This window comes from Mytilus edulis, chromosome 5, assembly GCF_963676685.1.
Source record: "Mytilus edulis chromosome 5, xbMytEdul2.2, whole genome shotgun sequence".
Classification (NCBI taxonomy): Eukaryota; Metazoa; Mollusca; class Bivalvia; order Mytilida; family Mytilidae; genus Mytilus; species Mytilus edulis.
Window position 1 is genome coordinate 59915977 of NC_092348.1, and position 27572 is coordinate 59943548.

The window sequence follows — 27572 nt, forward strand, 5'->3', positions numbered from 1 at the left end:
AATTTCTTTATTCTGTAATAAATGGCAACTCACTCGTAATTGTAAAAAAAAAAGAAGACTATGGTTATTGCTTATCTTCATAAACAGACACAAAATACCACATTTTCAAATTACATACACACTGTGAATTAGAAATGAATTTCATTTCTTAGGCAATTTGCCTCCACAAAATAACAATTATTGCCAGCACTTTTGAAATAAAAAAAACCTTCAGATTATGTACTCTATAAACTGTTAAACGAGTAGTCTGAACCAATAAATGGCAATTGTGTCTGTTCATATTTTTTTTTAAATTCTTTAAAACTTCATATTCATATTATAATACTGAATATTAACAAGAAAATTATTTGAAATACCGTAAGCTTGACGAAGACAATTTAACTGCAACTTTACAAAAAGGGATCATCCCGCCTCAATTGAAACTGAACGAATCGATATCAAAATATTCCACGCCAAAATGTTTTGTTGCATGTGTTAAATTCTGGCTTTTCTTGTTTTGTCAAATAAATAATGATTTGACATGTTTGAGGCACTTCTTTAAAAAAAAATATAAACTAGAGGCTCTTAAGAACCCGTGTCGCTCACCTTGGTCTATGTGCATATTTAACAAAGGACACAGGGCAAAATTTCCTAAAAATTACCAATTCAGGGGCAGCAACCCAACAACTGGTTGTCCGATATATATGAAAATTTCAGGGCAGATAGATGTTGACTTGATAAACAATTTTACCCCATATCAGATTTGCTCTAAATGCTTTGGTTTCAAAGTTATAAGCTAAAATATACATTTTACCCCTATGTTCTATCTTTAGCCATGGCGGCCATCTTGGTTGGTTGGGCGGGTCACCGGACACATTTTTTAAACTAGATACCCCAATGATGATTGTGGCCAAGTATGGTTAAATTTGGCCTAGTAGTTTCAAAGGAGAAGATTTTTGTAAAAGTTAACGACGACGGACGACGGACGACGGACGACGGACGACAAGTGATGGGGAAGCTCACTTGGCCCTTTGAAAAAGAATTTTTCAAAGTGGCAGTTACAATTTTCTACTCTTCATAGCGGATCAACAAGTTGTCTGTTATAGAACCTTAGTTTCGGTTCTGAATATGCAATACATTTGCCACTGGATGTTAGGCAAACAAAACAATGCGATCGATCGTCTATTTCAGATTCAGTTTTCTTTGTTGTTTCGGATTATTAGCCCTTCAGTCAAATAAGGTGTATAAAACACTTTGAAACTACTAGCATGTCGACATTTTAAGTACAGTATGGTCGGTACTAACGTAATCAGAAAAGCAAAAAAAAAAAACAAGATGCGTGGGAGGTAATCAAAGAAACGTTAAACAATCAAACAAGTCTTAATTTATAATTAAATTATCATTTCAACGTATATCAAACTTTCACTTATAAAGGTAATAAGATGTACTCATCGGGTGCATACTCTTTGTGTTTAGGATAAATATTCAAAAAGTACAGTTTGACATGTAGGTACACATTAAAACATCAGGTTTTTTTTTTATTGGATATTCTAAACCAGATTAAATAACACGCACTAGTTTAATGAATATTTCCTATCTAAATGCATTCAAATGCCGTCAGTTAAACGATTTTTTAATCGGTAGAAATTTTACGTGTTTTTGAATATTTCAATCAACTGTTTTACACCTAAAGGTTCACTGTTATATATTTGTATTAAGTCCGTTCTTATCCCAAAAGAACAAATGATCATAAATCTTCAGTCTAATCTATTAGGTCGTATAAACTCATCCGTAACAACTACAATTGCATGTCTATCAATATTTATGAGAATTGTTATAAACAATTATATTTATATTCAATTATTTCTCAGGACTACCCGGGACGATGGATAAAGGTAAGATTGCTTAAATTCGAGGGGAAACTGATAATTTAAGTTGAATTTCTTTTTTTAACAAAAAATCATAAATTTCATTTTGAAATAATAGTACTAAAGGGTTAACAAGCCATCCTACTGTCTGAATGGCTTAACTCGTTCTAACAAGCCATCATACTGTCTGAATGGCTCAACTCGTTCTGGTCCTCGGATTACTAAAGGTTTAACAAGCCATAATACTGTCTGAATGGCTTAACTCGTTCTGGTCCTCGGATTACCAAAGAACAGTTACTGTAGACATATTCCTAATTTATTTAGCAAATCTTTTTTGTTTTAAAAGCGTTATATTTCATGTTTTTAAATAAGTTATTTTTCAACAATTAATTTTGATTTTTTTGTAAAGTTAATATGTACCATCATCATTTATTTACGCGGTTTGATTGAATTAGTATTTTAGGGTAAACAAGAAACTGTCATGAATCTAAAGCACGCCGAAATAATGGTGTTTTTCTAAATGGTCATAACAATTAGCTTCCGAGAAATTTGACTTTTGGTTTCAAAGTATCACTCTTAGCTAACATTTTAAACTAACGGTTTAGATTCTCTCTCTCTCTCTCTCTCTCTCTCTCTCTCTCTCTCTCTCTCTCTCTCTCTTTTTTTTTTTTTAAATTTTGAGCTTGTGTTTTGTATCCTCATATATAATAATAGTTTTTTTTTCTTATTTATCGCTATATATATCGCAATTTTTTAATTTTTATCTTGACGCGTCTTATGAAATCAGATTTCTTGCACCCCTTGGTTGGGATTTTCTCAATCTCTCTCTCTCTTTTTTAATTTTGAGCTTGTGTTTTGTATCCTCATATATAATAATAGTTTTTTTTTCTTATTTATCACTATATCTATCGCAATTTTTTAATTTTTATCTTGACGCGTCTTATGAAATCAGATTTCTTGCACCCCTTGGTTGGGATTTTCTCAATCTCTCTCTCTTTTTTTAATTTTGAGCTTGTGTTTTGTATCCTCATATATAATAATAGTTTTTTTCTTATTTATCGCTACATCTATCGCAATTTTTTAATTTTTATCTTGACGCGTCTTATGAAATCAGATTTCTTGCACCCCTTTTTTTGGTTTGTAAAAGTAAATCCTGCATATTAATGGCAGAGGCAAAATAAATAGGATGACAATTTGTCTAAATTTATTTACATTACTAGTATACTACTTTTTTTGGAGACTCTTAGAATTCCTATTTACTATTCTGACGATGTTACTGTATACGATCGGCTCTTGGGAACCCACGGTGAAATAGTGGACCCTTGTTGTTTATTTGTAATGTACAATGAAGAGAACTTTAAAGAAACAAACATGAGACATACTTTACCATAACATGTGCAGTACACTTTCAAGAAAAATCGATTGATATATTGACTCTAGGCGTTCCCGATATTCGCTTGTAATCCATTATTACTTGAAGGTCGGTGGTTCTTTCTAAACACTCCGTGTTACTTTCAAATAAACAGGTCATCACGATATAGACAATAATGGTGATTTTTTTTTATTGGTTGTTAGTGGCTTTGAACCAGCTGTCAGTACCTGCGAGTACTCTCAGATCAGTACTTAGTGACTTTTTTTTGTTTAAATATACAAGTACACAATCACGTCCAATGTGTTTTTGTTAGATGTATTTATATGCGTATCCATCTCATGAGTTAAGCCTTTTTCAACTGATTTGTAGTTCGTTCTTATGTTGTTCTGTTACACCACTGTCCCAGGTTAGGGGAGGGTTGGTAACCCGCCAACATGTTTAACACCGCAACATTCCGTATGTATGTGTCTGTCCCAAGTTAGAAGCATGTAGTTCAATGGTTGTCGTTTGTTGATTTGTTACATATTTGTATTCTGTTTATTTTTTTATACATAAATTAGGCCGTTCGTTTTTTCGTTTGAATTGTTAGTTTACATTTGTTATTTCGGGGCCTTTTATTTATAGCTGATTGTGCGGTATGGGCTTTGTTCATAGTTGAAGGCCGTACGGTGACCTACAGTTATTAATTTCTGTGTCATTTGGTCTCTTGTTGAGAGTTGTCTCATTGACAATCATATTACATCCTCTTTATTATATTGAACACTAACATTTAATCAATCAATTCATTAAAAAATCGGTTTCAACACCGAGGGTTTTGTAATTTCTATCTAAATACTTTACTTGCATTCCTTGTAAATTATGTGTCCACAACTGTAGCTTGAGATTTTAAAAGAAGCCTTACCTATATCTAAAGGAAGTTTTGAGTCTCATATCTCGGACCCATTAGAACATTTTGTACTATGTAAAAGAGAGGCAAAAGATACCAAAAGGATATTAAAACCATTAAGTCGAAAACGAACTGATAATGTCATGGGAAAAAAAACTAAGAACGACGACAAAATAAATAGCAGTACACAAAACACAGCGTAGAAAACTAGACTGAGCAACACGAACCCTACTTAGAACCGAGAGAAATAGCAGGTGCTCCGGTAGGGTAGGCAAATCCTGCTCCACATTTGGCACCCGTCGTGTTCCTCATCTAAGTATTTGTACCAAGTGTAATTAGGTCACATTCGGGGGAAAGAGAACGAAATTGTGGTAACAGCATTTGTTTAATTTCATATTTTTCTTAAGGAGTATGTTTTCCAACTTTGCAGACGTGAATTATTGTTAAGTGATACAATACAATAATAAATTAAACTTTTAAAAAAAATCAACTTGATTTTGTTCTATAAATCTGCCAATTTTTAAATTGTTACACGTTGAGATTGAATGTAGTAGTTTACATGTACTTAAGCATATTGTGTTATAACTTTTACAAGTATTTTCATCTTTATTTTACAGCCTTGTATATATTAATTTTCTTAAGGTGTTATCTAAAAGTTCTATAGAATTTTAACACTTCATGTCTCATTCAAAACGAAAAAATCAGTGTAAGTTACTTGTGCAAGAAATCTTTAAAAGGTACACCTGCGTGTTAGGATTTACTAACTTTTAGAATCAGGATGTTCATGCTGTGGAGCGTTATACCATTCTTTAAGTGCCTATCCCAAATCAGGAACCTGTGGTTCGGTGGTTATCGTTAGTTAGTGACTTAGTTAGTTTTCCCAATTGAATCTTTCACATTGGAGTCGTTTATAGTCGACTATACGGTATGGGTTTACACGAAATTTACACTGACCCTTGTATTTTTTTAATATATAGAATGAAATTCAAAACAGTGTGGCTGTGGCTTTTGATTGACACATTAAAATCATCCACTGACTGGGACAATTTACGTGAACGTTTGTCTGTAACGACCACTGTTCATGACGTACCTACGATAGACATTTAAACTGTGGGGTCACCAAAGGTTTCTTAACGCCTTTAATTATAAAATAATTCGAAAAATTAATCAGGAATAACCTTTGTGTTTTGATTTATATAATTGATATAAATCAAAATATCGTGTTATTTCTGATTAATTTTTCGAATTTCTTTATTTAGGTGTTGAGAACCTTTGGTGACCCCATAGTTTAAGTGTCTTTAAAAAGTACATAGTGAGCATTGGTCGTTACATACAAACGTTCACCTAAATTGTCCCAGTCAATGGATGATTTTAATGTGTCAATCAATGGCCACAGCTACACTGTTTTGAATTTCATTCTAAATCTATTACATATATTAGAATGTAGTACAACTTATTGAATTTAGTATTGCGTGTTGATTGTTTAACGTGAAATGACAGATATTTCATGCATATCGGAGACGTTAACAAAATAACAAAAAATCCAGCAGGTATTACAAAATAGGTAAGAAGGGAGGGATATACAGACAGTCTTCGCTATCAATGATGGGGAATGTAAGATAGAGACAGAATTTCGCTTAACTTTTGTTATGAACAAATGCAATGTCGGGTATGTCCGATAGTCGAAACTAGATTCTTACACGTGCAAAGAGCATAACTACATATACATTGATTAATCGTTTTACTAGACGTAGATGTGTACTTATAAATCCCTCATAGCAACACTGTTCCTCTTTCTGATGGAGTTTTACACCTGATGGTTGAAGTTTTCCAAGTCAACTTTGGGTTAACTTTGTTTTCTGATATACATGTAGTAGAGCTTGTAAGAGCAATAAAACTAAAGCATTGTGGTCTATATTCGTTAAACAACCATTCATTGGTTGATCTGTTTAATTCCAGCATTCATCACAAAAATCCATTTTTGGCAATAGCATAAGATTAATATTCTTATCTCATCCCCAGAAAGTAATTCAAAATAAGATAGGATATGTAGTTTTTTGTTTTAAATGTGTACACTTTATTTGAAATAGTAACAGTATTTATATAAAATATAATTATATAAATGAGGGGACTATTTTTACCTCATTTATAATTTCCCTGGCAAATTGGATAGAAATTTGCAGGGACCGATCGGGACTTTTTATCACTTCTAGGTTTGTTTACAAAAACTATTCTGTTTGTATTAGATAAAAGGAGACAAAGGGACGATGATTTAAATAATAGGTCATAGTGAGCCAAACTCACAGAGCAGTATAAGCTATAATAGGGTCCAGATTACAAAATGTTGTACAATTAAAAACCGAAAACCATCGGACAGATTAATCCATAAATAATAAACGTCAAACAAATATGGCAGACAGCAACCCACGACAATGTCTGATTTACAGGCTCTATATTTGGAATAGACTCTAAAAAAAAAACATGTTCAGATTTCTTAGTCTTCAACCTAGCCCGGAAAAGTAAAATATGTAAGAGCACAACTTTAAAACAAACTGTAGGAATTAGAAGTTTCTTAACTGATCATTTTATCGACATAAAATTCAAATGAAAACAACGTATGTTTTACTGTTACATGTACACAGCAAGCCAACATGTTTACCCCTGCCACATAGTGTGTGCACCTATCCCAAGTCAGGAGTCTACAATTAAGTAGTTTCCATTGGTTGTTATATATCATATTTGTTTTCCGTTTATTGTTTTGTAGCATATATATGATCTATCTACGTAATTCGGTCTATGGTTAAGAGTTGTTTTAGTGGAAATCATACCACATCTTCTTATTTGTATAGTAAAGGTGAAAATGGCTACACATAATTGAACATTTTCGTAGTCAACTTTAAAATTGAGAAACGAAATTGGGAATGTGTCAAAGCGACAACAACCGACCATAGAGTAGACAACCGCCGAAGGCCACCAATGGGTCTTCAATGTAGTGAGAGAAACTCCCGCACCCGGAGGCGTCCTTCAGCTGGCCCCTTAAAAAAATATGTATACTAGTACAGTGATAATGGAGGTCATACTATACTCATTTATACACAAAAAACTAAAATTAAAAATCATACAAGACTAACAAAGACCAGAGGCTCCTGACTTGGGACAGGCGCAAAATTGCTGCGGGGTTAAACATGTTTATGAGATCTCAACCCTCCCCCTATACCTCTAGCCAATGTAGAAAAGTAAACGCATAACAATACGCACATTAAAATTCAGTTCAAGAGAAGTCCGAGTCCGATGTCAGAAGATGTAACAAAAGAAAATAAATAAAATGACAATAAAACATAAATATCAACAGACTACTAGCAGTAAACTGACATGCCAGCTCCAGACCTCAATTAAACTGATTGAAAGATTATGTCTTCATCATATGAATATCAGGCACAATCCCTCCTGTTAGGGGTTTAGTATCATACTATCATAAAATATATGAGAAGAACATAACCCGTGTCATGCCAACAACAGTTTTTTTTAAATAAATGTGTTTAGTTCCGATGCAAAGACCCTATAAGTGAATCAATATTAAAGCCAAAATATGCAGTCTTTAATGACCTGACAACAGTATCGTATCTATATCCCTTCTTTATAAGTCTGTTTAAAGGTTTTGTAAGCTTTTGAGGTGAATACTGACATCTTTGTGCTTTGTAAAGAATATTACCATAAAAGATTGGATGTGAAATACCTGAACGTATAAGATGTCTGCATGTTGAGTTATATTTACGAATTATTTCCTTATACCGATGATAAAATTTAGTAAATGTTTTGACTAGTTTGTGATATCGAAAACCCTGGTGTAATAATTTTTCAGTAATACATAAATTTCTCTCGCTAAAATCTAATACGTTGTTACATACACGAGCGAATCGTACAAGGCCGTGTTCACACCAAACTCCATGTACAGTAAACATGTTTACAATTAGTTTAATGTAATATACACTGGTTTCACATTAAATTTGTTCGCATCTATACACCTTGTTTAATAACCTGTACATAAGATTTGTTCACACTTGTAATCTATATGTCATTTAAATGTTCATTACGTAGAACCGAATGCAAATTTTTCGGACAACTTTTCTAGCAGTCAGGAAACGACCATTTGACTGGGAAACGATTTTTCCTTGAAAAATATTCTGATCCCCAATTTGAAAAAAAAATCTGGTCATATATACAGTATTATAGTATTATAGTATTGAAAAAAATATTTGATTGGTAGCATCGAAAGAAAACTGAATAAAAACGTTCGCGCGAAAAAAAAATCGGAATCAGAACACACACCACCCCCCCCCCCCCCCCTCTCATTTTTTTTTAAAGTTCAGTGGTTGCTCCTTTATGAAAGCCATTTTGATGATTTACAGTAGTTTAAATATACTATTAAGGATGTCCCGATTACGCATTAAAAAAACGTAGGCTGCATCAGCGTGCTTACAGACGAAGAAAAAGGATTGAGATGTTAAGGATCACTACATTTCTTTCTTTTCTATTTGTTTCTTTTTCTTTTGTTGTTGTTTTTTTTTCTCCAAGGATTATTTGGCAAAAGGAGGGGTAATGTTTTTTTTTATATTTCTAAGTGTATTTTAACGGATCTGAGATACTAGACAAACACAACATTTTACCTCACACTATTTTTAGTAATGCATTTATAAGTGAATCGTTGTTTGAGTAAAGACCAGAGGCAAATATTTCTGGGTACGTCCAGTCAATTTGGGAAGACCTTTTCAAATTAATTATTTGTTCGGGAATGATGATGCTTTGAGTCTTGATAAGGGGTTAATTAATCTACGTTAAGTGTTTTTATAACAAATAAATATATCAAGTTTATACAAATATTTCTGTAAAGAACTTTATTAATAATTGTTATAAATATCAATTTTATTAAAAAATCGTTTCTTCTTTAAATATACATGTTAAAATTAATGTGCTAAATGCCTACTTTTGTGTACACTTAACCTACGCAAGGCCTACATTGACTATTGACTGCATGTAGACAAAACATGATTTAAACTACATGTAAACATTGAGTTTTATCAATGGGAACGTAATTAGGTCTTTCCACTTTTCTGTGGAAAGACCTATTGTATTTCTTCTGATTATTATTAAAAAAAAATTCCGCCACATTTTAAAATTTTTGTTTCGCAATATGTCGCTTAGATATATTTCTTATATTGTATCGTACAGTTTATACGCTTTTAAATTTCACCCTAAGACGAACAATTTTCTTTGTAAGAGATATCCCCTATTCACTGTTTATCAAGTGAGTGCATCTCCTTCGTAATAAAAAAAGATATCGACAAAATTCTTTTTCTAAATTGTTCGTTACATCCTCAGGAATTTTTGGCTAATTTGGATCGAAGCGATTCGATGAAATTTTATAGGAGTTATCTACCTTTACAAAATAAAGGAGTAGGGGCAATAAGGCCCAAAAATTACTGCAAATTTAAAAGTTATCATACATATTCTTAAATTACTGAAAACTTAACTAAGGTACAAGGTATTCAGAAAAACAAAACAAATTTGACATTGAACAAGTTACCATGGCAACAAAACATGACTTAATTTGCATATTTTGTAAAATTTCATGATTTTCCTTGTTTTTCATCATATTTTGAGTATATTTAAGATTGAAAAAGTATATGCGCACCCAAGAAAAACAATCATAAATTTACACTGAAGACCTTTAACATTGTTTGAAACAATCAGATCTGTTAAAATATTAATACATAGTTGTTTTTTTTTTTATCTAATAAGAACACAAACTTTCACCCGGAGGAAGTCTTGACAGTGGGCTTGGTAGCGAATTTTCGAGTCAGGTTGAAAAAGGCGTCCATTTTCCTTCTCAGGTAAATATGCTTTAAAAATGAACCATAATATAATCAAATATTTTTAAATTGTTACTTAATAAATTGCAAGTCACCGGCAGGAATATGCTTCTTCAATTAACGACAGACAAAACATTTGCTAGCTAGAAAATTGAGCATGCCAAATATTTAATCAGAATCAATTTATTAGCAAATGTACAAATAAGACAGTTACTGAAAGAAAAAGACTTAGTCAAATCACATTTCCTTAAACAAAAGGCCACACGAGAAAATAAAGATCGAATGACGCTTACTTCAGATAAACCTGCAGTTTGAATCCATCAATCCAAGAAAGCTTGGCTCTCTGATTTATAGTCAATATGCTTAAATAAATAAACATGAGAGATCAAATTGTAACATGGACAAACCCAACTAAACAGATATTTTTACTTTGTGAAACCGTTTTCAAACATTTCTTTGACAAGAAGTAAATATTACGAAGCGTAAGAATTTAGAATTATACTGCAAATTCACAGGAAACAAAAAACATATGCACATTTCCAAAAATAGTTCATACTTGTGGTACCACGATCAAATCAATCAAAGTTCAGAGAAAAGAAATATTGGATTCACGCAAAATAACACCCTTAATATAAGCATCGAAAGGATAGCTGTGGATTTTTACCTGTTTTTTGTTAATTTTAATGTTTATTTCAAGTATCGATATCGAAATGCGATTGCAATAGTATTGGCTGTCGAATAAGTGTATATCTCTAGAAAGTTGCTGTCGCCCAGCAGTGGCACTTAATAGAGCAAAAAAACTACAAAATACCAAAATAAGTTTAAAGCCACAATATGCTTTCGAAAATCTATTTCATATCAGAAGTGCTTAAAGCAAGATATTGACAATCAAAACTCGTAGTAATTCCTAAAAAATATGACATCAAAACAAGGTGAATAACATTTGTGCCTAGGAAAAATATACATTCAACAACTTTTTATCACATATAAGTTTACAAGAAAGTAAGAACACTCCAGTGCAAAAACACTTGTTGTCAGGGAAGCGTTACACCCTAGTAAACAAAGCTATCCTCTAATGTTCCAGTTTTTGATAGGGTTCGTGTTGCTTTGTCTAGTTTTCTATGTTGTGTTTTGTGTACAATTGTTTATCTGTTTGTATTTTCTTTTTTTAGCCAAGGCGTTGTCAGTTTATTTTCTATATATGCTATTGAATGTTCCTCTGGTATTTTTCGTCCCTTCTCTTAATCTTACATATATACAACATTCGATCGCGACCGCTTTATTGTGATTGCAATTTACTGCTTGTATTGTTGAGTTGGAGGCTATTTTTTTTTAAAGAATGGGACCAAAAATGACAGTGTGGAGATTGAAGAACCAGTCAAGATTATGGAACGTGGCCAATGGGGTGGTAAACTTGAATTCATTTTGACCTGTGTTGGATACGCTGTAGGTCTGGGAAATGTATGGAGATTCCCATACCTGGCTTTTAAAAACGGTGGTGGTAAGTAATGCCACATATGACATCACATTATTTTCCTGATTAACGATGGGAACATAGATAGACACATATAAACGGAATGACATCTGTATGAGTCATGCTTGGGCGCAATTAATAAAAAGCCTTAAATATTAAATTTCGATACATTGTGATATTGCTTTATCTGACATTCAATTATTTTGAAACAACTCGGATATTTTATTATAATACCCTTTAAACCGTTGGGACCTCAATGTTTTTCAACTTTATTTCGCCTTTCTTCCTTTTTGTCGAGCCTTCGACTTTAGTCGAAAAAGCGAGACTAAGCGATCCTACATTCCGTCGTCGTCGGCGTCGTCGGCGTCGTCGGCGTAGTCCACAAATATTCACTCTGTGGTTAAAGTTTTTGAAATTTTAATAACTTTCTTAAACTATACTGTATTTCTACCAAACTTGGACAGAAGCTTGTTTATGATCATAAGATAGTATCAAGAAAAAAAATTTGTAAAAATAAATTTCCACTTTTCCGTATTTTACTTATAAATGGACTTAGTTTTTCTGCGAGGAAACATTACATTCACTCTGTGGTTAAAGTTTTTAAAATTTTAATAACTTTCATAAACTATCCTTAATTTGTACCAAACTTGGACAGAAGCTTGTTTATGATCATAAGATAGTATCAAGAAGAAAATTTTGTAAAAATAAATTTCCACTTTTCTGTATTTTACTTATAAATGGACCTAGTTTTTTTGCCAGAAACAAAACATTCACTCTGTGGTTTAAGTTTTTAAAATTTTTATAATGTTCTTAAACTATCCTGGATTTCTACCAAACTTAGACAAAAGCTTATTTCTGATCATAAGATATTATTCAGAAGTAAATTTTGTAAAAAAAAAAATCACTTTTTCCGTATTTTACTTATCAATGGACTTAGTTTTTCTTCCAGTTAACATTACATACAGTCTGCAGTTAAAGTTTATAAAACATTTATTAGATTCATAAACTATCCTGGATTTTTTACCAAACTTGGAAGCTTCTTTCAATCAAAAGACAGTATGGAGAGGGAAATTTTTATTGATGTTTGTCCTCATTTTTGTTGAGTCTGCAATTAACAGCAAAAGTAGGCGAGACACTGCACGGGTTCCGTGGAACCCTTACAAATTTTTTTATTCGTGCGTCACTTATGTGTCTTTAGTAGACGAAACGCACCACTGTCGTATAACATTTTAATACTGGTATATATGATGAGTGTATTTAAATATTATACAGCCTGTGTAATTTTGTGATTTTAACAAATACAGACGAAATCTTCGGATAATACTGGAAAATCCATTTGCTTACTTAATCATTGTAATAACTTCACAATTCACACTAATTTATTAATGTCCGAGACGAAGTTCAATGTTCAATACAGATACATTTGTATTTTTTCTTTATAGGAGCAGATTGAAAATAAACGATACGAGTAATGAGTTCTTGATAGTTATATGACTCGTTCTGACAAAGATAGATGCTTTATACTTTAACGATCTTTAACTTATGACTTTAAACTTCATTTCAGGTGCATTTCTCATTCCATACTGGTTCATGCAACTTTTTGTCGGAATGCCACTTTTCTTTATGGAGTTGTCATTTGGACAATTTGCTAGTCTAGGTCCATTGGCAATATGGAAAGTCAATCCACTTTTCAAAGGTTCATGTACTAATTTTACGTTTCAACACTTTAAATGCTAGTATTTTTGTGTATTCGAAGTTGAAACAATCTCCCAGCAGAAGGAATGTCTAGTTTTTTGTGAACATTTGTGGTTTTAAGATATATCGTAGAAAAAAAAAAGAATTTTCACCTAAAATGGATCTCGTGAATCTAAATAGGGACTTATGATATACATATATGAACACAATGCAATAGTACAGAAACATGAAGGTATGAGAACCAGAACAACCAAAACAAATTAAGAATGGAAATGGGGAATGTGTCAAAGAGACAACAACCTGAACATAGAACAGACAACAGCACAAGGTTACCAATACATGTAGGTCTTCAATTCAGCGAGAAACTCCCGCACCCGGAGACGTCCATCAGCTGGCGCCTAAACAAATATATATATACTAGTTCAGTGATAATGGACGTCAGGTTTAGAATTTAACCGTAAAATATATTTCTGTTCTTAAACGAATAACAACCTGTTGCCTTTTGAGACGAATTAAAATAATATTCACTGTTACGAATTTTGATAGGTCATTAATTGGCTTTCGTACTTTGAAAACTTTAATTCACAAAGACTATCATAGACATACAAATGTTTAATTTATATAAAAATGAGATGTGGTATGATTGCCAATGAAACAAATATCCACCAGAGACAAAATGACATCGAAGTAAACAACTATAGGTCAACAATGAGCAAAGCACATACTGCTTAGTTAGCTATAAAAGGTGCCGAGATGACAAATGTAACAAAATTCAAACGAGAACACTTACTGCCTGATATATGTACACAATTGTGTTTTTAAATTTAACTTTATATATATATTTTTTTAAATTACTTGTCGATGTTGCAATTTATTATTTCAGGGTTAGGTTACTGTTCAGTGATAGTATCGGCCGTCATCGGATTGTACTATAATGTTATCATCGGCTACTGTTTCTTCTTTTTCTTTGCATCAATGTCTGATCCGTTACCATGGAGTCAGGAAGTGACGTCTCATAATAATACAAACAGTACAGGTGAATGAATAGAATTTGATTAGCATTATAATATATTTCACATGTAACAAAGGCGTTTTCAAACACACAAGTTAACGCTATATATATATATATATAAAAAAAAGACCAAGAAGCAAACACAACAGTAAGCAATCCAAAGACTGTTGACAATTCATTGTACATCATGATTTCTGAAATAAAACACAATGGTTTAAAATTTAAAAACAATATTAAAGTGAAATGACAAGTTGAAATTCGATATTCAAGAATTGGTTTTTGAAGCAATAATGTCTCAAAATAAGATATGTACTGACAGATTAATTCCTTTCAAATATTTTGAGAAACAAAGAACGTCGTGCTAATGAAACAATAATTGTATTTTTTTCTGTTTTAGTTCTTCCAAGTAACTTCACAAACAACACTGGTACAGAAAGATCCAAAAGCGAAGAATTCTTTTAGTAAGTATGGATACGTTTTGAGGAGAGAAAAACGTCGATTATTTATATCTTTTGTACACTATTCATTTAGCCATCCAACGTGAAAGAATGAAAACACACATTGTTCCAGGGAAGGTTTTTTTACTTTTCATATTTGCAGATGTCATGTAAAATTTGAATAAATGTAAGTTATCAGATATGAAAGACATTTGCAATGTTTACGCTCCAATACCTACATATTCGCACCGAAGGCGATGAACGAACTGACAGGCTGATTATTGTAACAGAGGGACGGAATATCTCAAAGGTATAACAAACACATACGTCGAAAGCAAACTGGTAATGCCATGTCAAAAAAATGACACAGACACACAACAGTCTACAAATCAAAACACAGATATCAACAGACTGAGCAAAATGAACCCCAGCGAAAACAGGTGGTGATCTCAGGTGTTCCGGACGTTAAAGCAGTTCCTACTCCACATATGTCAACCGTTGGGTTGCTCATTTAAGTACAGACGATATTAACAACTATAGGTCACCGTACGGTCTTCAACAATGAGCAAAGCCCATACCACTTAGTCAGCTATAAAAGGCCCCGATAAGACAATGTAAAACGATTCAAACGAGAAAAGTCTAAATCGGTTGGTCACATTCGAGAAACATATTATTTTAAGAGACCCAAATAAAAAATATTAAAGATGTTGAGTCAGTAATGACGGAAAATGACTATGTTGAATGTTTCAATAAAGATAATATAAACTCGATTTAAGACTTAGCATTTTACATATAATTTTTGGTAGTGTAATTATATTTGGTAGCTTTTATTCTTAAAGCAGTAAAAACTTACCAATGATTAAATAATGTACATGTATTGTATAGAGAGGGTAGATTCAAAATTAAATTGTAAAGTTTACAATTAATACTATAAATTCAGAAATTACTGTGTGCATTTATTATTGCGATTTTGTCATTTTAGACTGAAATAAGATTTTAATTTTTGCGACCATTGTTAAAAATCCTGTTTCATTCATATAAAAAATGAATAAATGCGAGTTTTAAATATTGCGATTATAATCCTGTCGCATTTTTCGCAATAATAAAACCATCGCAATAATTTCTGAAGTATGTGTTTTTCAGTGATAGAGTGTTGAATATGTCCGATGGTCTACATGATTTCGGGGCAGTTAGATGGGAACTAGCTCTGTGCCTATTATTAGCATGGGTAGTTGTCCTGGCAGTTTTGGCAAAAGGCATCAAAAGTCTTGGAAAGGTACATTGTTTATACTTCTACCTCGTGTTTGACACAGCAGTCATATCAGTACCAGAATCTATGACAAACAAGACAATTTTAATTTTGAAATTATAAATTTTTCCAACCTTAGCAGCAATATATCAACTTCACCTGCATATGGAATATAAATTATTTTCGATAATATCTTTTTTAGCGGTGCTCGGTATTTATACATCCCGCCATTATGTTATTGTGCTATGGGGGGGGGGGGGGGGCGATTTCATTTTGTATTCTTGTAATCGCCATTGTATTAATGTGCTATGGACATTTCCTTTTTTTTTTGTATTCTTGTCTTTGATTTTTTGATTTTGCTTATGTGCTTCATCTTTAGAGTTTCTATATTGTATTTCTTTGTTGTTGACATCGTTGTTTGTTTTTAAAGGGATTAAGGTTGAAAAAAATGTTGTCTGTTCTACCCAATTTTTGACATTTTTACCAATTATATCTGTTTGTTTTGCTCACACATTTTTGTCAATATAATGAAATTCTATGCGATTACACAAGGAAATGCGTACATCAAGTCTGGACTACGACTGTTACAGTTCCATTCCTTTGATGTGTCTGACCACTGATTTTGACATTTGATAAGGGACTTTCCGATTTTAATTTTGTTGGAGTTCTGTATTTTGTAACTTCAGTTTTTATATAAAAATTGTCCCACCATTTGTAATTCAAAGTGAACGTTAAACTTTAAATAAATAATACCATTTTTGATCAATACCATAAATCTGATAAGATTTGTTTCGTACCATGACCTTCAGTTGATGACCTCTACAGATAAACTGTGTCGTAGATTTAGGGCAGCTCTCGCCTTTACACAGTTTCAATTATTAGTTCGTGGCACATTACTGGTTTTTTTCTGTAGTACATCAAATAAGTTACACATATGGAGCAAGAATATTTTATATTTCATAAACACTGGGTTTATCTACGGGTTGAATTCGGGTAGATGTAACTCAATGTTTATTTAGATTATTTTCATATCACCCCAACACTGCAAATTATTCTGATTTGGATCCCACCATCCCTCGCTGTTACTGCTATATGACAAGTGTTTGATGGAAAGGTAGCATGTGTCAATTTTAAATTCTTTGTTCGACTCGGTCAGGAATAAAATTTACGACATCTTGGAATCGATTCGAACATTCTACCAGTGTTCTCAATGTCAATGCAATAGAAGCAGTAAGAAATCGTGTAACTTGGAGAGGTTTTCATTGACAGGTTCTCGGATGATCTAAAGGGCGGTGTTTTATTTTCAAAATAGAATCAAGTTAGTGTAGAACTCAAACGTTCTATTTTTATGTCGAAAGATTCGATTTCCCATTGACATTACACGATGATGACTGCTGTACCCATATTTTGACTATATTATTTATTAATCTGTTTAGTTCACGCATCATTGTAAATATAACGGAATTTGATGAGACTGGCAACAAAGTGAGAGGTTTAGCACTATAAAACCAGGTTTAAGCCACCATTTTCTATATTTGAAAATGCCTGTACCAAGTCAGGAGTCTGACCGTTCTTGTCCATTCATTTGGTGTGTTTTGTCATTTTATTTTGCCATGTGATTATGGACTTTCCGATTGGATTTTCCTCTGAGTTCAGTATTTTTGTGATTTTAATTTTTCCTATCATGTGTTTTAGTTTAATGAATGAATTTTAGTCAAGGTTAAAACTTGACCAATTCCCCATGTAACTCTAAAAATGCAAAGTGAACAGTTTTTTTTTTAATTTTGCCACACAACATACATAATGTTACACGTGCGAACATTTATACAGCCTCTTAATACTTATTGCTTTGAATTTCAGGTTGTTTACTTCACAGCATTGTTTCCATATATAATACTGCTGGCTCTGTTCATCAGAGGAGTTACCTTAGATGGTGCTTCTGATGGAATATATTATTATCTGACACCACAATGGGACAGATTAGCAGATTCAACCGTATGTAATAGTAGCAATCTGATAAAAACACAGATCATATGTCTAATATTTACTTACAATTATTGTTCTGAAAACGTTCCGTTCTACTTTCTGTTTTAAAGACTTTCGATAACCTCTGGATTTACGGTCATAAACAATTCGAACATGATTATCATTCTCAGACTCCTAATTCAGCCAAAGAAAATACTAGTATTGTATTTGGTGTTTCGAGCACACATTTTGTACTCCGAGTGTGTTTTTGAGTGCATATATTTGAAGGCTGAATTTCATTGGCTGATGTAATAATTGCCAGAACAGAAAGTAAAACGGAATATTGTCAGATCATTCTGAGCAAAGCTTGGACACAAAATATGTATTTAAATCAAATTGTGTTTGTAGGATAACATTTTGTTTATTTTACAAATTTATGAGGTTTAAAGCAATTCAGCAAAATACACTATATCTTGAGACTAATTATAATTAAAAGACGTTATTTTTAACCGAATACACGACTTTCATGTAAATAGAGCATTTTATATTATTTTCTACACTGAAGTCGAAGTTTGATAAAATACCAACAATAATTAACCATGAAAGAGGGACGCAAGATACCAGAGGGACAGTCAAACTCATAGATCGAAAGCAAACTGACAACGCCATTCCCAAAAATAAAAACACAAACAAAAGACACAACATAGAAAAATAAAGACAAAGCAACACGAACCCCACCAAAAACTGGGGGTGATATCAGGTGCTCCGGAAGGGATTCATAACGTGTGATTTATTTACAATAGTTTTGATTTCAGCTACACGTTTCTCCATTTACGAGAAAGTTAACAAAAGAAAATTCGTTTACGTTTGGGTTTTTTTTCGTACTATATTTTCTTCCTTATTAAGAAAAACCGAGTATAATCGGATTTTTAGCATTAATGTCATAAAATCTTCATACAAAACATTTTCATGATGAAGAGTTGATTAATTTGCAGTCATTGCAACACCAGTAACTGAAGCACCTGAGTTCCAACTAGTTTTGTTTAAAAGGCTACGTGTTGTGTTTGCATTTGTTTTCAGTGTTGATTTGTTTTATTTAATCTTTAAATGTCAGTGTCGTTTTAATCGGTAGCCATCTTGTCTATCCTTTACCATGTTAACCGTTTTTCGCTACGGAGAGTAAGCGAATTTACTAGTCATGGTTTATGAATATTGTTATGACTAAGGGTTAAAATGAAACATTAATTATATCGTGTATTCAATCCCATAATAGGACTAGTCACGTTTTGATTAAATGTTAGATGACGGTGTCACTAGAATAGCAGGAACTGCTGACCCCGATTTGTGTTGAGTTCGTAATGCTTAATCTTTAGTGTTCTGTGAAGTGTTGTATGAAATGATTGTCTTTTCGTCGTTTTTCGTTTGGTCATAGTGTTGTGTGTTTCTGTTGTTTCGTTGTTTTCCTCTTATTTTTGATGTGGTTCCCTCAGTTTTAGTTTGTAACCCGGATAAGTTTTTTTCAATCGATTTATGACTTTTTTACAGCGGTATACTACTGTTGCCTATATTTACCTATGCCTTTTGCAACATTTTTGTAGAATGTTCTGAATTGCTTCTGTTTAGAAAAAGTAGACTAAAAGTTTTACATTTACACATTAGTTTTAAATGTATATAGTAGCATCGGATTTAAACCCCTTATTCCGACTTGACATGACTGCATATTTGTACAGCCCCATTGAATCTAACGGTTGTAGTTTTACATTGCTTTTAATATTTAATGGGAGAAATCCGGATTACTTTGTTTCTTAACCCTAGTCAATTAATGTGGTTAATTCAAAATGTTCTGAGCTAATTCATTTGTAGTTCAACCCACCAGAAATATGGTTGAAAGTATGAAAAATCAACGTTGCTCATTGTTTCGTAACGTCGTAACGTATATTTGACACTGCTGGGCCGTTAAGCATAGTGTGCTTACTAAAGCTCACTAATGTTGAATATCTAATGTCGATAACTATATATTTGTGTTATTTCTACTATTTAGCTCAATATTAAAATTAAACTCAATCATTGTTTTCATAACAAACATTGATATAATTTAAGGTATGGAGTGACGCTGCCACTCAAGTATTCTTTTCACTCAGTGCCTGTTCTGGAGGTTTAATTCTCATGGCCAGTTACAACAAATTTGACAATTTTTGTCTTCGGTATGTATTCTTATCACTTTTGTACTAATACAATCTAGTATGAAAACACAAAAAAAACATATACCGAACAAGTCATCTAGTTGTTAAAACCTGAATGTTTGTTGAAAACTGAATGGCATCAGTGATACTAGATTTAAGGCAACAAACAGCACTTACAGATGTTCAAATCTCCTAACTATATTTAAAATATACAAACGAAGGTAAGAAAAAAAAATTGAACTGAGGGAATCGCATGAAATTCAAAAGGAGCGAAAGAATAGGAACGTATTATATTTGGCTTTATATATTCATTGTAGTCCAGCAGCTAAGTCTAATATTTTGGGACAATTGATCACTTTATGGTAAAAGCGTGAAACTTTGCACAGTGTTAGTTATGATGCTTATAAACATTTTTGTATATGGAGCCATCAAAAAAAAAATTCAACAATGGCCGCTAATTTCAAAATGGCCGACAATAGTCATGAGGCAGAGTCCTACAAATTGGTGTAATTAATCATTTGGATATAAAAGCACAAAACTTTACATATTGCTAATTATGATGCTAATTAATCATTTCCAAATATGTAACAATAAAAATATTGAGCTTTTAATACATTTTGAATTTGATGCGCAAACATACAAAACACTAATATAAATTTCGGTAAACCACTTACAAATTTGTTTGCTTTAATAAGAAGTAAAGATCAGTTTAAAGTTTTAGAATTTTCTATTATACCATATGATAAAATAGTGTTTTTCCAACATTTTGTTTCAGAGATGCTCTAATTGTGCCAATTGTAGACTGTTTAACGAGCTTTTTTGCTGGATTAGTTATATTTACCGTTCTTGGTTTCATGGCTCACCAGAAAGGTGTTTCTATAGATGAGGTTGCGAGGGGAGGTAAGAACACTCTTATATTATTGTTCAATCTCCAATTAACTTAAAGATAGAATAATAAAAAGTTGTGTGAAATTTTAATTACAATGTATCGAACAATTCATTTTGATTTAAAAATAAAAAAACAATCTTTTACCTTTCTTAGTTAGTCGGAAAACTTTTTAGAAGTTGTATTTTGAAGAAATATGACAGACAAGGAAGTTATTGGGACTTATGATTGACCTTTCCATGCATATCATATATCTGGTAGTTTTCCCGACCTATTCACTTATTTTCGAGCTTTGAAGAGTGAACCATTCCAATGCCACGTCCTTTCTGTTTGTATATAGGAAGTGCCCCCTCTCCCTCCCTCTGAGGTGTTTTGAGCAATCGTATACATATATAATCGAAAAAATCTATATTTTTTCCGATATGAAAGGGTATCTAACTTACAGAGCGGTTGGAAAGCCGGAAACACTGAGGAGCTACTTTGTATCGGTCGCGCGGACAAAGTGAGATGATTCATTATTTTCGAAGGCGCCATGATCGCATTTACGTAGTATGTTTAGTATGTATTACTCTCGGGGAACCGGCTTATATATTGGTTTCTAGATACTTTAAATACTGTGTGTAGGGCTTAATTATTGTAACCTATTGATTTAAGCACATGATGAATGCATAGCGACATTTTAAAATGCTGAGGACTATGCAAATCGAAAAATTTATAAAAAAAGGTAAACCCCTGGTCTTAAAACAAGGGACACAAATGCACCCTTCACCATTTCCATTGTTCAAAACCGGCATGACTTTTGGGGGTAAAAGACATGAACTGAACCATACAGCGCCACTGTTCATTCGTAATTGTGCAAATTAATTTTTTTTCACACATATATCATAAGTTCATCATTAAAATAACCTTTACGTATTCAGTAATGTTTAGAAATTAATGAAAACTAGAACACTTTATTTGCTTTAGACTCGAAAATGTCAAATGGTCTTCAAGCATCTTTTTCAGTGGCATCCGATTATAACTAAGACTACTTGTTGCATTAATCTACAAACCCCCATAAACGTTTACACTTATTTTGACCTTAGAAACACTTACCAAACCATGTATGTAATAAAAACATTATCTGATCATTTTAATGAATTGAATGAAACAAAAAATTCTATGTTTTTATTAAATAAACAGGTCCGGGTTTGGCATTCATTGCTTATCCAGAAGCCATTTCCAACATGCCTGCTCCAACAGTATGGGCTATTCTGTTCTTTTTCATGATGCTTATTATTGGTTTTAGTTCCGAGGTATGTATTTTGTAAATTAATATATCAACACTGTGTGGACAGTAAACACAGGGGTATATTATTCAAGCACTATTCTTTTAAAATGATAGGGTCTTGAAATAATTAGGAGAAACTAAAGCAATACACTAAGAAACTAAATTTTAGTTGTACCAATCACTTATACTTTTCAATATACACCAACAAGAAAAGGGAAATAGTTAAACACACACACACACAAGCAAACTCAACTACAGCTGATAGGCATATGACAGCCAAACAGTATTTCACATTGATTGTTATTTGCTTAACATCTAGTAAAAATACTTCACGTACAACTTTATTTCCAAATCATAAAGTTAATTTATTTTTGCCTGTTTCCTAATTACCTTTATTTTTTCTGTTTTTATCAGTTGCTTGTTCAATACTAAACATTCCGGAAGAAAATTTAGAAACATATGAAGAAAACAAAATTCTAAAATAAATTGAAATTGATATTATGTAAATTACTAAATTAAAAGTATAAATATAATTATGGCAATCTTCCATTACTTCAACTACTTCAATTTGACGTACAACTTCGACCCATGCTGAAGCTTTTTTGTGTTTTTATATCCCTTACACTAAAGCAGGTATACCATTAAGAAGGTAATGCTACCTAAAAAAACCTACTTCATTTGATACCAAGAGCGAAACAAATTACGCATTAGTCGAAAAAAAAGTTAAAAAGACAAAATCATGACAAAAAGAATGAAAAACAAACAATTGAAAACAGAACATCCCACAGAAAAAATAAAAAGAACAACACAAATTAACGTCTTTTGGTTGTTTTTTTGTTTTGTTGCTCTTTCATTGACTTAAATCAAACCCTCCTTTATTATTCATAACACTACATTCCATTGCCCTTTCGAATATTTTTCTGTACTCTTTCTTTTGTTTCAGTTCTCAATAATGGAAACAGTGATGGCATCCTTTATAGACGAATATGCATTTACTTTGAGGAAAAACTGGAGAAATTCAGCAATTTTCCGCATCACAGTGTGTATGTCTTTCTACTTGTTAGCGTTGCCTATGACAACAAGGGTATGTATTCGGGTTTTGATTATTGCTAAATGGTTTTATTTAATCTTGACAGAAACAATTACAATTTTGAAATTATAAACAAAATTGCAAACAATGAAATGTTATCTGAACCAAATATTTCATCGTCAAAAGTAAAATCACAAAAATACTGAACTCCGACGAAAATTAAAAAGTCAAGTCACTAATCAAATGACAAAATCAAAAGCTCAAACAGTTGCATCAAATTCGAGCCAACACATAAATATTCATATAAATAAGTATGCAAACAAACTGTTTTTAAATTCTTATTCCCACTGTAATGTCTTATATAGTACGTTTATCAACACCCTTGGGTCGGTACCGCTGGTGATGGGCTAGCAGTCCCCAATGGTATCACCCCCTATTGACGTTTCAGTTTTGGTATTACTTAAATGATATATTTTGTCTGTGACAAATTATGCAATTAAATTAAATCAATCTATACAACATATTACTCGTAGAACAAAAAGGAATTTTTTATAATACGGTAGCTGGGGGTATACAAATAAACCGACACGATTGGTGAATCCTGGCTACCAGTATCTACCGTTTATTTTTCTAAATAAAGCATCCATTGATGTTTATTTATGAATTGAAAAGTTATGTTCACCCCATTATGATTACAGGGCGGATTTTACTTGTTTGAATTGGTGGACAACTCCATTAGTGGTTTCCCATTGCTTTTTGTTGGACTATTCGAATGTATTGCTATTAACTGGATTTATGGTATGTATAGTTTTTGAAGCAGTTTTGGAACTTTACAAAAAAAAACCATCACAAATCATCTTTTCATTTAAAGAAACAAATTCACACGATAAATATACAGGAATCTGTTAAGCTTAAAAAAAATTAGGGCATGCGATACAGTTTTGATCCCATATTTCAAATTTTGATGAAAATTGGTATGTAGGCCATTTTTTACCTGATTAAGTTCGTCCGTCTGTTCGTCCGTCTGTCCCGCTTCAGGTTAAAGTTTTTGGTCAAGGTAGTTTTTGATGAAGTTGAAGTCCAATCAACTTGAAACTTATTATACATGTTCCTTATGATATGATCTTTCTAATTTTAAAGCCAAATTAAACTTTTGACCCCAATTTCACGGTCCACTGAACATAGAAAATGAAAGTGCATGTTTCAGGTTAAAGTTTTTAGTCAAGGTAGTTTTTGATGAAGTTGAAGTCCAATCAACTTGAAACTTAGTACACATGTTCCCTATGATATTATCTTTCTAATTTTAATGCCTAATTATATTTTTTATCCAATTTCACGGTCCATTGAACATGGAAAATGATAGTGCGAGTGGGGCATCCGTGTACTTTGGACACATTCTTGTTTTGGTGTATATTAATCAAATTTAAAAATATTGGCACTATTTATGTTTTCATGAAAGTTGGTACACATAATCTTCTTCCGTAATTAAACCAAATGTAATTTAAAAAAGAGGGGTCCATGAACTCGTTTTCAAGTTAAATCAGTTTGAATTATAAAAATAAGCCGAAAACTATCTTTTCCCGATAAGTCACCGTTTGAGGTCGCGAAATTAACAATTTACATTAGCAAGGTCATTACCTCCCCTGTAACTGTATCGTATGCCCTTAATGCATTTAAACTACAGTAACAATTTATTCAGGTATTGCTCATCTTTGACCATCTTTCTTTATTTTTTTTATTTTTTTTTTTGGGGAGGGGGGGATGTCTCAATTTTTTCTCCCTATGAGTTCAAAACAAATGGATCAAAGTGTTCTGAGCGGAGAAATTTCCCTAACATCTTTTCGTGTGTTACCGGGAAATAATTCCAGATCAGATTTGACTTCTAATATTCAGAGCGTTGTCCTTATCGTTGCAATAAAACATCACAGAGATGAATATCTGTTACAATACCTTTGTATAGGAACGTTTGCACATGTGCAATGCAAATTAAGTGTTATCTTCTGCTATTTATTCTCTAGGCTACAACCAATTTGCAGACGACATTGAAATGATGTTGGGGAAACGGCCTTGTTTCTATTGGAGATTTTGTTGGTCCTTTTTCACGCCATTCGTACTGTTTGTAAGTATAATAGTATCACTATACAGCCTTTTGGTTTTCATCAGTTTGTGAGTAAAAATCAAATTACGTCAGTTAATCAGGAATTCATCCTATAAATGAGCGCTCAAAAGACCAGGAATAAATGTGAGATCAAAAACTAAGAGAGAAAAAACTCCAGAAAATATCGGAGCGAAGACCAGTTGATTGATTGCAGACTGCTTTATTGAAGGTACTTAAATGCACACATATCACAGGCGATAACAAGATCATGAGAAATGAACACAAGAACTTCAAGATGTGTCAATTGAATAAGACATATTTTTGACTTGGTGCTGATCAATCTGTGTTCTTACTCTGAAATACCTCTAGATTGATACATGTAGGACAAACAACCTTGTAACTAAATGGCGTTTTATTTTTAATCATTTTGTGAGATAAAATAAATTACGTCAATCATCATTCAGGAATCCTTCCTATTAATTACGGCTAAAAAGATCAGGGTGTGAGAACAAAAACTAAGAGAGAAAAAATACGTTTCAGCAGATTGCGGGCAACAAATTCGATAATTTGTTTTTCAACGAAGGATTCTTTGCCTCATGTTAAATAACTCTTATTAATTGAGTATATATTCAGTATAGTTAAAAGTTTGTATTTTGGCTTCGAGAATAGTTTGTCTAGTTTTGTCAAAATGAGCAACGTGATCGTCAAAACTGGTGCAATTTAATGTCATTATTACCGAATGATTGCTGTTAATTATAAAATAAATGACATTTGTTTTTAATTTATTGCAATGATGGGAGTACTGATTTTGTCGCGCGAAGTTCGTACATTATCGTTCAGATCAGTTTACATTTTAGGTTGTCATTGTGTTTAAAGCCTACCAGTATGAACCATTGACACTGGAAGATTATGAATATCCGGACTATGGACTAGCTCTGTGGTGGCTTATTTGTTTGTTTCCAATATTAGCCATACCTACTGTGTTTCTATTTAAATACATCCCAAGGCGTCAGTTAGGGGTAAGTTTGGAATACTGAATGAAATTATGCGTTATGTAATTCGTACCAAACGCATGCCTTCATCATGATGTTAAAGTGACGTTTCTATTTTATCATTGCAAATCAAAAACGCGAATTCTTTGTTTCATTTTCAAAGGAAAGCGATATGATGACAGAAACCAATATAAAGGTATTCTTTTAATTACAATTTCTTTTTTTATTGAAGATGTACGTTAATTGCTTCAATTCATTTTAATTTAATTATTAAATAATTCTTCTATAAAATATATTATTCTAAACAAGTAATGGCAAATATCCTCTTAATTAAAGTGGAATGTATGTATTCTGTTCAGATGGTTGATGTGCGATTGAAAAGATATGAGTAAATGCAAAATAAGGGAATTTATACATTCGATTCCAATGTACCTTTTTTAAGCACTCAAATATGTTTAAATGCATTAGGAGTAATACAAGTAAGGGCCATACATGTTTAGCTCCGAATTTCCGACATTGAAAATGATTTGGAAGGTTGCACCCGTAACTATCGTAAAATATACAAACCAAACCAGCAAAGAATTTATTATTTATTTCAAAATATGTCATTTGTTTTTGTAGGTCACAACGCTTATGAAGCCTACATTAGAGTGGGGACCGGCCTTCGAAGAAAACCGACGTGGTACAAAATATGAAAGAATTAAAAATCCAATTTATGGAAAAACCAACCTGTCCTTTGTCCATGATGATCAATCGGATACAAACTATCTAAATTCAAAACTGTCAAATGAACCTCCACCATCTTATCAAGAATCAACACGAATGTAACAAGAATATAAATTAAATAACAAACTAACAAACATTAGAAGTACATTTGTTTTATGATACCAAAACTGGATATTCAAAGGATATAAGTTGCTTGGCAATACATGTACAGATACTATATATAATACGCTTGGCATGTTTTGATCATAGATATAAAAAATGTTCGAACAACTCCCGAGAAAAAATAAATTACTTTATTAAGTCAATACTTATATATTGATATTAAAATTAAAAATGGTCCGATTCTGCAATATCATATACGGTACCAATTGTTCTGCACCACTTACAAATTTTATTTCATATTCCAAACTCTCCATGCAGGTTCTTAAGAATGAATTTAGTATTATAACATTTTTTTTATTTTACAACAAAACCAATCGAAAACATCAGTAAATAAACTCATCATACGTACCAGGACTAAATTTAGTATATACGCCAGACGCGCGTTTCGTCTACAAAAGACTCATCAGTGACGCTTTAA

The 27572-nt window shown here is 32.4% G+C and overlaps 1 protein-coding gene across 1 annotated transcript; it reads left to right on the forward strand.

Moving 5' to 3' along the window:
• Positions 1 to 1763: 1763 nt before the first annotated feature.
• LOC139524100 (sodium- and chloride-dependent glycine transporter 1-like) lies at positions 1764 to 27297 on the forward strand. Its single transcript, XM_071318669.1, has 16 exons — positions 1764 to 1874; positions 9905 to 9996; positions 11314 to 11476; positions 13014 to 13145; positions 14028 to 14180; positions 14554 to 14617; positions 15737 to 15869; positions 17703 to 17837; positions 19908 to 20011; positions 20766 to 20890; positions 22059 to 22171; positions 23090 to 23230; positions 23875 to 23974; positions 25195 to 25295; positions 26132 to 26293; positions 26888 to 27297. Exons 1-16 carry the CDS (start codon positions 1865 to 1867, stop codon positions 27092 to 27094), a joined length of 1935 nt encoding a protein of 644 aa, XP_071174770.1. The 5' UTR covers positions 1764 to 1864; the 3' UTR covers positions 27095 to 27297.
• Positions 27298 to 27572: the final 275 nt, after the last annotated feature.

Excerpts from the sequence above, each read along its gene's own strand:
- LOC139524100 (XM_071318669.1), top strand. Across the intron at positions 14,618-15,736 it reads AAAAGCGAAGAATTCTTTTA|TGATAGAGTGTTGAATATGT; the intron begins GTAAGTATGGAT and ends TGTGTTTTTCAG. Across the intron at positions 22,172-23,089 it reads TTATTGGTTTTAGTTCCGAG|TTCTCAATAATGGAAACAGT; the intron begins GTATGTATTTTG and ends CTTTTGTTTCAG.